The sequence below is a fragment of the Cebus imitator genome, unplaced genomic scaffold, assembly GCF_001604975.1.
Source record: "Cebus imitator isolate Cc_AM_T3 unplaced genomic scaffold, Cebus_imitator-1.0 Scaffold607, whole genome shotgun sequence".
Lineage (NCBI taxonomy): Eukaryota > Metazoa > Chordata > Mammalia > Primates > Cebidae > Cebus > Cebus imitator.
The window spans coordinates 603,456-615,370 of record NW_016107922.1 but is presented as its reverse complement, the minus strand read 5'-3'; the positions used below and the strand labels follow the sequence as shown (position 1 = coordinate 615,370).

Here is an 11,915-nt window from a genome sequence, read left to right as displayed (position 1 = left end):
TAGAGACGGGGTTTCACCATGTTGACCAGGATGGTCTCGCTCTCTTGACCTTGTGATCCACCCGCCTCGGCCTCCCAAAGTGCTGGGATTACAGGCTTGAGCCACCGTGCCCGGCCCAGTTGTAACATTCTTAAGAGCAGAGAATGTGCCAGAACTACATTGCAGCCCTCCTGCAGCTGAGCACATGACGGCCCCCAACAAATACATGCAAGATGAACAGAAAACATATTCCTGCAGGGAGGGTGCGTCCCAGGATCCTTAAATAGCCAGTTATCCGCAGTAAGGCAAGCGCATGAGACTGAGAAGCAGGGATTTGCTTCTGGTGCCAAATGTCCGGCAGAAGTGTTGTTTGTCCTCTGCCCTGGCTTCCAGGTCTCCAAGTGGGCGGTGAGTCTCCCCTCACCCCCAAGCTGCTTTGTTACAATCTTTTCCCAGCCTGGACTTTTGTCCCAGCCCTACTAGCAACCAAGTCAACAGCAACCGACTTGCCACCTGGGGAGGAACGGCGAGTCTGGAACTCTGTGGCAGGGATGAGGGGGATGCAGAGGGAGGGAAACCGACCAGAGAAGAGACAACCAGCCCAGGCTGGCCGGCACTGAAAGCCGCCTCTCCCTGCAGCTCGGCAGCGATCTGGACCGTATCCGGGGTTCCAGAAAAGGCAGAGGTTCTTACCTAAAGCAGGTAAGTGTCTTACCTTAGGTAAGTGTCTGCATCAAGCTCAGAGTTGGTAGGAAAAGACTATTGTAGCAAAATAAACCATTTGGGGAAAGAGGAAGAGCAGCCAGTGGAGCAGGGACACTCATCCCATTTGTTGGGCAGAGTTAGAAGGGGTGGGCAGGAGGAAGTGGCTGCCCCTGAATATGGGGCATCCCAGGCCACAGCCACGCCAGGAAACAAGTGATTTTCTTGGCCATAAGTCAAGAACTGGCTCCTGGCTGCTAGTGTGAGGGGTGTGAATACTGGGAATACTCACCGTTGCCCTGCTAAAGAGGAGGTGGGTGGGGACATGGTCCTCACCCTGAGGCCCCCAGCCCAGCTGCTCATGACGGGAAAAAATGAGCACAGCTCTACAGTGGAACAAGCCTGACAGCAAAGTCCAGGGGGAGTCCTCCTGGTGGCTCCTAGATTCAAGGACGCTTACTGGATGCCTCTGCACCATGGCCAGGATACAGCCCTGAGACTTTTGTTTTCTGAGATGGTTTTACTCTGTCACGCAGGCTGGAGTGCAGCGCCATCATGTCGGCTCACAGTAACCTCCGCCTCCCGGGTTCGAGCCATTCTCCTGCCTCAGCCTCCTGGGTGGCTGGGATTACAGGTGCACGCCACCACGCCTGGCTAATTTTTTTTCTCTTAGTAGAGATGGGAGTTTCAGCACGTTGGCCAGGTTGGTCTTGAACTCCTGACCTCAGGTGATCTGCCCCCCTCCACCTCCCAGAGTGCTGGGATTACAGGCATGAGCCACTGTGCCCAGCTCGAGACTGTTTTAACTCACAAATAACTAGCCATTTTCATGGGGAAGCACGCCAGTGTTAATGCGGTAAGCGCTGCAACTGAATATTAAAAGGGGTAACAGGCCAGGGCTCCTAGCCAAGAACTGGGGGCTCCAGAAAGGCGGGTGGGGGGAGGTGATGCCCGAGCCGAAGCCCGGACAACAGTTTGCAAATCACTGGGTTTGGATGAGGAAAGAGTGTCCCGGGTGAGGGGACAGCATGTGCAAGGCTTAGGTGCAACACTGACGTGTCCCGAAAGCAGCGGGTGAGGGAGAGGAAAAGCAGGGCGGGCTGTGCGGAGGGGGGCTGCCCCGAGAGCCGCGGGAAACGCCCCCCGCGCCCTTTCACCCACTTGGCCTGGGGAAGGTGGATTTGAGGGCAGCGAGGCGGAAGGCAAGGCGCCGAGTGAGAAGCCCTCGGGCATCCCGGGGGGCACTCTGGTGATCTAGCAAGTGACTGCAAGGAAGGGGAAGCAGAGGAGTCAAGTCAGAGAATGGGACGTTTTCAGATGGGAAGAGCTAGGCCATTTCTCCAAACAGTGTGTCTTGTTTACAGTATGATTCTCAGTTACAGTGCGTTAAGAATCACTCTTCCAGCCCGGCACAGTGGCTCAGGCCTGCTCTGTGGGAGGCCCAGGCAGGCAGATCACTTGAGGCTGACAAGTTCGAGACTAGTTAGAGCACCCCCTGCACTCCAGCCTGGGCAACGCAGTAAGACTCTGTCTCAAGAAAAAAAAAGGCTGGGCCCCAGGCGGGTGGATCACTTGAGGTCAGGAGTTCGAGACCACCCTGGCAAACCTGGTGAAACCTCGTCTTTACTAAAGAATACAAAAATTAGGCCGGGCGCGGTGGCTCACGCCTATAATCCCAGCACTTTGGGAAGCCGAGGCGGGCAGATCACAAGGTCAAGAGATGGAGACCATCCTGGCCAACATGATAAAATCCTGTCTCTACTAAAAATACAAAAATTAGCTGGGCGTGGTGGCGCGTGCCTGTAGTCCCAGCTACTGGGGAGGCTGAGGCAGGAGGATGGCTTGAACCCAGGAGGTGGAGGTTTCAGTGTGTACTCCAGCCTGGGTGACAGAGCAAGACTCCGCGTCAAAAAAAAAAAAAAAAAATGGTAAGGGAAATTCGAGTCATTGGCTGACAGTCTGAAGCATCCAGTGAACCTTAAATGAAAGGATTCAATAATCAAACAAGTGTCTATTTGTTGACCAAATCTTTTGATAGCGTAGCAAGCGCTGTGGCCAGGAAATGCGCCGCCCGGGTCCCGTTCGCTGGAAGAGCACCCCTTGCCAGGGATCCTTCAGGACCTGTGTTGAGAGAACACATGGGCTTCCCTGTGGCAGGGTGGGCTGTGTCGCTTCAGAATCTATTCCCATTGGTGCTGGAACCAGTAGGATGTCAGTTCTGTGGGGTCAGGGCCTTGCATTGGTCCCCAGCTGTGTCCCTGCTGCTTAGAACTGCAAATGGCATATAGTAGGCACTCAACAAATATCTGTAGAGTGACTAACCCTCAGCCTGGTGGGTTGCCTTGGGGAGCAGTGGCTGGTCCTGGTGCCAGGTTTGCAGTTTTCTTGGTGCTAATGGCTTTCTCTTGGTTGCCTGTTGACTAATAATTACTTCTGTCAGAAATCTTATCAAGTCATAGGCTTTGATGACCACACCCGCTCAAGGGAACTTCCGCGCTGGGATTCGCAGCAGCTTGGCACAGCCTCAGGGTGGAGACACTCCCCCGTCTGTCTAGCTATCTGTCTCCTAGTGGCCCTGGGATTACAGTGTCCCTCATTTCTCTGGCATCTGTTAAATACCCCTATTCCAGTAGCCAGGGAACCACAATTTCTTTTTCTTTATTTTTTTCTTTTTTTTTTTTTTGAGACGGAGTCTTGCTCTGTCGCCCAGGCTAGAGTGATGTGGCACAATCACAGCTCACTGCAACCTCCACCTCCTGGGTTCAAGCGATTCTCCTGCCTCAGCCTCTCAAGTAGCTGGAATTACAGGCATGCATCTCCATGCGTGGCTAATTTTTTGTATTTTTAGTAGAGACGACGGGTTTCTCCATGTTGGTCAGGCTGGTCTCAAACTCCCGACTTCAGGTGATCCACNTTTTTTGAGACGGAGTCTTGCTCTGTCGCCCAGGCTAGAGTGATGTGGCACAATCTCAGCTCACTGCAACCTCCACCTCCTGGGTTCAAGCGATTCTCCTGCCTCAGCCTCTCAAGTAGCTGGGACTAAAGGCATGCACCACCATGCGTGGCTAATTTTTTGTATTTTTAGTAGAGACGACGGGTTTCTCCATGTTGGTCAGGCTGGTCTCAAACTCCCGACTTCAGGTGATCCACCCACCTCAGCCTCCCAAAGTGTTAGGATTACAGGTGTGAGCCACCACACCTGGCCCACAATTTCTATAGTAATTTAGCTCTAGAAACAGCAGGGAATATGGCTACAAGAGCAGTCACAATGTTCTCAATTATTGGACTCCCTGGCTTTACACAGAAACGGTTGTGTCCTATTCATTTTTATTTATTATTATTTTTTTGAGACAGAGTTTTGCTCTTGTTGCCCAGGCTGGAGTGCAAAATGCACGATCTTGGGTCACTGCAACCTCCGCCTCCCGGGTTCAGCAATTCTCTTGTCTCAGCCTCCAGAGTAGCTGGGATTATAGGCACGTGCCACCACGCCCGGCTAGTTTTTGTATTTTTTGTAGAGACGGAGTTTCATCATATTGGTCAGGCTGGTCTCAAATTCCTGACCTCAGATGATCCAGCTGCCTCAGCCTCCCAACGTGCTGGGATTACAGGTGCAAGCCACGACACCAGCCCCGTCCTGTTCGCTTTTAAGTCAGTTACCTGGAGTTGGAGTATGTCGCTCTCTCATAGCCTCTTCCCAGATATCTCAGGGCAGCCAGCGCACTTTAACCCCAGACCTTCTGCCACTGAGGCCCTAGAGCTCCAGCTTTCAGAGCACATGAGCTGGGCCTCAAGAGATGACAAACAGAGCTGCACAGGAGCTGCCGGCTGCCAGCCCTGCCCAGGTTCATAACCAGTGCCCTCCTTCCTCTCTGCTGGCTCCACACCCCGGGGCCTGTAATTTCCAAATTCTCACTCCCATCCCCCTGGAGGATAAGACTTTGGATCTGAAGTATCAGAAACCAGCCAGGCGCAGTGGCTCAAGCCTTTAATCCCAGCACTTTGGGAGGCCAAGGCAGGCAGATCACCTGAGGTCAGGAGTTTGAGACCAGCCTGACCAACGTGGTTAAACCCTGTCTCTACTAAAAATACAAAATTACCTAGGCATGGTGGCACATGTCTGTAATCCCAGCTATTCAGGAGGCTAAGGCAGGAGAATGGCTTGAATCTAAGAGGCGGAGCTTGCAGTGAGCTGAGATCGCGCCATTGTACTCCAGCCTGGGCAACAAGAGCGAAACTCCATCTCAAAAACAAAATTATCTGGACATGGTGGTGCACACCTATAGTCCCTGCTCTTTGGGAGGCTGAGGCCAGAGGATCCCTTAAGCCCAGGAGTTCAAGGCTGCAGAGAGCTGTGATTGTGCCATTGCACACTAACCTGGGTGATAGAGCAAGAACTTGTCTCAGAAAAAAAAAAAATGTATAAGGAACTGATCCCCAGTCCTATCAAGTTAGGCAGAAGGTCAATTTGTGACAACTGAATGTCAGAGAAACCAAGGACAGGAATGCAACTGGCACTGGGCATGAACTGGAAGTGGGGATTTCAATACTCAGAACGTCTCCATCTTTTGTTCTTCTCCAGATGTGCTGCTTTGCTTTTCTGTACCTTTCTCCACAGACCAGCTACCTCTCCTTTGCCAACAGGTCCAAACGCCACTTGACAAACCCGTTCTTCCAGGTTCTCAGACCAGAAGCCGCAGTGTCCCCTAGCTGCTGCTTCTCCCTCTCGCATCTGGCCCTTGGGGAACCCTGCCTGCCCTGCCTTCAGTTTACAACCAGTTTAACACAGTTTAACGCCTGGCCGCCAGTCGCTGGGGGAGGCAGCCTTCCCCGCCGCCTACACGACTGCATAACCTCATTGTTTTCTGTTTCTCTCTTGCCCCTCTGCTGTCTCAGAACTGCAGCAAAAATGCACCTTGCAAGATCATGTCATTCCTCTGCACAAAACTCCAACCTCTCTTTTTATTCAGAGTAAAAGGCAATGACCGTGAGGCTTTCCATGGTCATGCCTCTGCCCATTCACTGTGGCTTTGTCTTCCATATGCCCCCTCCTCACTGGCCGCCTTGCTGACCCCGAAGCCCGTGGGCGATACTCTGCTCTCAGGGCCTTTGCACTTGCTCCACCGCAAAGGCTCCTCCCCCAGAGGCCCACGTGGCTCATCCCTCAGTTCCTTGCTATCTGCAAGTCTCAACTATCCTTTCCCTGGTCAAGCCTCCACTGACATTTCCTGTCTCCCTCCCTTCTGATTTTTTTTCCCTGTCGTATTTATCATTCTGCTGTCCTTAGGGTTTCCTTGTTTATCATCCGTCTCCTCCTCCAGAACTTACATCCTTTTCTTTTTTTTTTTTTTTTTTTTTGAGACAGAGTTTCGCTCTTGTTGCCCAGGCTGGAGTGCAATGGCGCGATCTCGGCTCACCGCAACCTCCGCCTCCTGGGTTCAGGCAATTCTCCTGCCTCAGCCTCCTGAGTAGCTGGGACTACGGGCACGCGCCACCATGCCCAGCTAATTTTTTGTATTTTTAGTAGAGACGGGGTTTCACCGTGTTGACCAGGATGGTCTCGATCTCTTGACCTCGTGATCCACCCGCCTCGGCCTCCCAAAGTGCTGGGATTACAGGCTTGAGCCACCACGCCCGGCTCTCTCTTTTTCTTACTCCTTCCTTCGTTCTTTCTTTCCTTCCTCTGTCTCCCTCTCTCTCTTTCTTTCTTTCTTTGGCATAGGATTTTGTTTCGCTCTGTTGCCCAGGCTGGAGTGTAGTAGTGTGATCTTGTCTCACTGCAACCTCCACCTCCTGGGCTCAAACAGTCCTCCCATCCTGGCATCCTGAGTAGCTGGGTCACCACAGCTAGCTAATTTTTTGTATTTTTGTAGAAACGGGGTTTCACTATGTTGCTCAGGCTGGTCTTGAACTCCTGGGCTCAAGCGATCCACCTGCCTCAGCCTCCCAAAGTGCTGGGATTATAGGCGTGAGCCACTGCGCCCGGCCAAACTTAAGTCCTTGAGAACCAGAATGTGTCTTTGTTCACTACGGTATCACCAGACCTGGAGCAGTGCCCAGCACTCAGTGAATGCCTTCCTGAATGGATTAATGTGGCACCAAGAGAAAGAATGACGTCTCCCCATCCCCCTTTTCTTTTCTTACCCAAAACAAAATAGCTGGAGACAAGAAAGAATTGCTGGCAGCCTGGAGTCAGTGAGGAGTGCAGGGGAGTTCCTGACACCTCCCCTCTGGGTTTAAAGCAGGCCTACTCTGTCCGGGCACAGTGGCTCACGTCTGGAATCCCAGCACTTTGGGATGCCAAGGTAGGAGGATCACCTGAGGTCAGGAGTTCAAGACCAGCCTGATCAACATGGAGAAACCCCGTCTCTACTAAAAATACAAAAAAATTAGCCAGGTGTGGTGGCACATGCCTGTAATCCCAGCTACTAGGGAGACTGAGGCAGGAGAATGTTGCGGTGAGCTGAAATTGCACCATTATACTCCAGCCGGGGCAACAAGAATGAAACTACATCTCAAAAAAAGAAAAAAAATGGCCATCCTCCTCAGAAGCTGTCATAATTGTGGTAGCTTCCAGTTCCTGAGCACTGTCAATTAGGAATATAATGTACTTTTTGGTTTCTCAACAGGATCACATGAAGTTCAGGAAACACAGTTTAATAGCCAAAAAGTAACTGTAGAGCATCTGAAGTTTTCTGTTTGTTTAAGGAACAGAGTCTCGCTCTGTCGCCCAGGCTGGAGTGCAGCGGCTTCATCTCAGCTCAGTGTACGCTCCGCCTCCACCTCCCGAGTGGCAGGAATTATAGGCTCATGCCGCCACGCCTGGCTAACTTCTTTTGTACTTTAGTAGAGACGGAGTTTCACTGTGTTGCCCAGGCTGGTCTCGAACTCCTGCTCAGGTAGTCTACCCACCTCAGCCTCCCAGAGTGCTAAAATGACAGGTGTGAGCCACCCTGCCGGCCCTCTTAAGTATTTTCAGTATTTTGTTGTAGTTCTTGGACACCATGAGAGAGATACCTAGTCTGTAGCGACTCCCCTTAAAATCTTTTCCCAGCCCATTCGCTCCCTCCGGCACCACCCCCATCGCCCTGCCCAAAATGCCCCTAGACAGCCTCTCCTCCAGCCTCAGCGGGCCATATCCTTCTCTTTCATTCCGCTTCCCTCTTATCTGATCCCAGAGTCCAAAAGTTCCCGGATTCTGATTTGAATCCCAAAGTCCAAAAGGTTTAGGAAGGGGAAAGTGTGGGGCAAGCGGGCAGCATGAATCCACTAGTGATGTGTGTCCTCGCCCATCTGTGAGGTGGGCGTCGCTCTGACTACTTTGCAGGGGAGGAAGCTGCAGCCCAGGGAGGTCGTGACTTGCCAGGAAGGCGGCTCGGGCCAGGCTGCGCTCAAAACCCGCGTGTCCCGGGATCCCCAGTCCCTGCAGAATGACCCACCAGGATCTGAGGTGAGCTCGGCTGGGGCAGCCTGAGGCCCTGGGCCCTGGGCCTGGGAAGAGTCACTGTGATGACAGCACATCTAGGTTTCTAAAGAACAAGCTGATTCCTAGGGAAGAGCGAGCGACCCCTGTCCCCCAAATAACACCTGCGCTACGTCCACTGGGGCAAACATATACACAGGCATCTGTGCACATGCACATTATTGTTCAATATGATTTGAGTTCATTTCCTCTGACTGCAAAATTTAGTCCACAGTTCTCTTTATTGTCCCAAGTTTCTTCCTTTGTGAAAGGCCACAGTAATCCGCTCTTACCACTTCCGGGTAAATCCATCTCCAAATGTGCTCAGTCCGCCTCCGGCCTGAAAGATAGGAAAAGCTTAGGGGGTACCAAGAAGTCCGAGAAAGCTTTGCTCTTTCCCGTCTTCCAAAGCTCCTGTACCTAGCCGGGTGGGGCCTGTTCTGTAAACTGTGCACGGGCTGACCGACGGGAAGCCCTCGCTGTGGGAAGATCCTGTTCTCTTACTGTGAACAGTAGCGGGCATTCTCCCCAGGCACGGTCTCCACAGTCCTCCGCAACCCTGCAGTGAGCTCCAGGGGATCACAGGCCCAGAGAGGCGGGTCGCAGCAGTCTGACCCTCAGCCAGGTTGTGTGAGCGCTGCACACGTGGCTGCAGCCGCGGAGGAGCCCGCGCCGGGCGAGCGGTGCCCCGGTGGGCCCCGGGGGGCAGAGCCGGGCTCCTCCCAGAAGCCCCTGCAGGTCCCAGCTCCGGGACGGCCCGGGTGGCAGCACGATGCCTCAGCCCTGGTGAGCGTGGGCGCCTGTGTGGGCCGGAGCCTCGCCAGGGAGGCTGGGGAGGGTCTCTGGACGTCAGCGGGCTGGGGCTGCCCGCTCTCTGCGCCCTGCCCGTTCCTGGCGGCCTCCCCTCCCTGACCCGCCGCTCCCTCTGCCTCTCTCCTCCCCGTGCCCAGCATCACCGCCAAACTCATCAACGGAGGCGTGGCAGGGCTCGTGGGGGTGACCTGCGTGTTCCCCGTCGACCTGGCCAAGACTCGGCTGCAGAACCAGCATGGGAAAGCCATGTACAAAGGAATGTAGGTGCCGGCGGGCGAGGGTGGGGGGCGGGGGCGGGGCCGGGGCCGGGAGGGGCGGGGCCGGGAGGGGCGGGGCGGGAGCGGGGCTAGGAGGGACGGAGGCAGGAGCGGGGGCAGGGCGGGGCTGGGGGCCGGGGGCCGGGGGCCGGGGGCCGGGGGCCGGGGCCGGGGGCCGGGCCCTTCCCTCCAGTCCCCGGGCTGAGCGGTGACCGCGGGGCTGGGGCGCGGCTCTCCGGGAGGTGCCGGCAGGGTCAGGGCCCGGAGGGGTCGGGAGGCTTGCTGCGCGCCCACTCCTCCTCTGGCCTCCGCCTCCAGGATCGACTGCTTGATGAAGACGGCGCGGGCGGAGGGCTTCTTCGGCATGTACCGAGGTGGGCTTCTCAGAACCCCGGGGAGGCTGGGCAGCAGGTGTGAGCGGAGGCCACGCGGGGAACTGGTGTTCCTTCTGTCCCGGGACTGCCGGAATGGGGTCAGGGCGGCCAGGGATTCGCTCCTGATGAGCCTCTGCGCTCTTGGGTGGAGACAGAGGCAGCTCTGGGTCCTGGTAAGACTTCCCGAGACCCCCAGAGCACACCCTCGCCCCCGCCTCACTAAGAGCCCACCCTACCTGCCTGCCCCTCTCCTGTCCCCTCCGCTGTCCGCCTCTCTCTGCCTGGCTAGGAGCGAAGAGGGAGGGGCTGAAAGGGACTGAGCGAAGGGTGTTGAGCTCCTGGCCAGTTCTGGGTGACTCCTCCCCAGCACGGTCCAGCGCTGCTGCGGTCCCGGCGGGGTCCCCAGCCCTGAGGCTGCCTTGGACAGTGGATCCAAAGCTGGGGTTTAGTAGGAGCTGATATACTTGTGCCCCCGAGAAGCAAAACACAAACCCATCAGAGCCCGGAGCCAGCAGCCACTGGGACTGGCTGTGCGGCACAGAGGAGCGGAACCGCAATCCCGGCGCCTGGGCCTGTTACTCGACCCCACCAGCACCGACAAAAGTCAAATGGCTTGCTTCCTGATAACCGGACTGAGGAGTCCATAGGAAAAATGCATACAAAGAGGAGAATGTGGCAGGGAGCGGGAATGGAAAGCTGTTTCCGTGAAATAGGCCCAGGAGTCCTGCGCGGCCATGATGCCCTTCACTCCGAGACTGGCCTGCCCAGGACTGAGGGGCAGACCCAGGGAACTGTTGTTTCGGGGAGCGCCTTGACTCGGCATCTTGTCCTTCACTTCCAGGGGCTGCAGTGAACCTCACTTTGGTCACTCCAGAGAAGGCCATCAAGCTGGCGGCCAATGACTTCTTCCGGCAGCTGCTCATGGAAGATGGGTATGGGGTTGGATCCTTCCCTGTGTGTTTTTTGGGAGAGATGGCAGGAAGAAGATTTCAAATGTGCCTCAGTTTACCTACCTGCATGCATACATATGTCTGAGGGCTGGTGTGTTTGGGCTGCTGCAGCATGAAGGGAGGGAATGAGGTGGTGACTTTGGAAGTGTGACAGATAACATAGAGAACATATAGAATATTTATACAGGGCCGGGCGCGGTGGCTCACACCTGTAATCCTAGCACTTTGGGAGGCAGAGGTGGGTGGATCACCTGAGGTCAGGAGTTCAAGACCAGCCTGGCCATCATGGAGAAACTGCACCTTAAAAAAATAATAATAATATTTATACAGACAAATCCATTAATTAGCCAATACATTTTTAAAACTCAGCCACCAAGCTGGGTGCAGTGGCTCATGCCTGTAATCCCAGCATTTTAGAAGGCTGAGGAAGGAGGATCGCTTGAGCCCAGGAGGTGGAGGCTGCAGTGAGGCACGTTGGCTCCACTGCACTTCAGCCTGGTTGACAGAGTGAGACCTCACCTCAGGAGAAACAAATCAGCCCCCAAACCCTTTCTAGCTCTCTCTGTGACTCATGTTGCCCAGTGATGTTCCTGAAGGGATCAGGGACAGCGCCTGGCCTGGATAGATTCTTTGTCACTTTTCAGCTTCCGTACGGTGCTGCCACTCTAGCAGGCTTTGTTTTAAACTCAGTCTCCTGTCGGTACAGAGACCACACCTGAGGGCCAGCTGATGACTTACCCAGCTGGGTGAGTGGCAGCCATGGGTGCCATCCAGGGAAAGTCCCCCTCTCACAGGAGGGCAGCTGCACCAGGACGGGCCTGCGGGCCTGCAGCTGAAGGAGCCTGACGCCTGTTTCCATAGGATGCAGCGGAACCTGAAGATGGAGATGCTTGCCGGGTGTGGCGCTGGGATGTGCCAGGTGGTGGTGACCTGTCCCATGGAAATGCTCAAGATTCAGCTGCAGGATGCTGGACGCTTGGGTAAGGCCTGTCCCCACATCCCATGGGAACAGCAAAGGGCTGGGATTGGAACCAGGCACATCCCACATCCCGCTGGGCTGTGTGACCAGTCAGCTTTCGAAGTAGATAGAAGTCTTCAGCTGGGCATGGCGGCTCACATCTGTAATCCCAGCACTGTGGGAGGCCGAGACAGGTGGATCACTTGAGGTCAGGAGTTCGACCAGCCTGGCCAACATGGTAAAACCCCATCTCTACTAAAAATACAAATATTAGCTGGCTGTGGTGGCACATGTCTGTAGCCCCAGCTACTCAGGAGGCTGAGGCAGGAGAATCACTTGAACCCTGGAGGCAGAGGTTGCAGTGAGCTGAGATTGCGCCACTGCACTCCAGCCTGGGCAACAGAGTAAGACTCTGTGTCAAAA

At 54.9% G+C, this 11,915-nt stretch overlaps 1 protein-coding gene across 4 annotated transcripts in view; it reads left to right on the top strand.

The window, feature by feature from the left end:
- SLC25A18 (solute carrier family 25 member 18) overlaps nt 1-11,915 on the top strand; it is a 25,282-nt gene that overhangs the window by 7,858 nt on the left and 5,509 nt on the right. Inside the window, exons 1-7 of one of the 4 annotated variants that reach the window (XM_037734361.1) lie at nt 347-387; nt 619-681; nt 8,006-8,128; nt 9,091-9,213; nt 9,529-9,584; nt 10,426-10,516; nt 11,396-11,514. In XM_037734361.1, the coding sequence (XP_037590289.1) occupies nt 8,109-8,128; nt 9,091-9,213; nt 9,529-9,584; nt 10,426-10,516; nt 11,396-11,514 (409 nt within the window). In that variant the 5' untranslated portion in view covers nt 347-387; nt 619-681; nt 8,006-8,108. Of the gene's footprint in view, nt 1-346; nt 388-510; nt 682-8,005; nt 8,129-9,090; nt 9,214-9,528; nt 9,585-10,425; nt 10,517-11,395; nt 11,515-11,915 lie in introns of those variants that run through there. The other 3 variants (XM_037734362.1, XM_017516873.2, XM_017516870.2) reach the window with 3 other exon arrangements.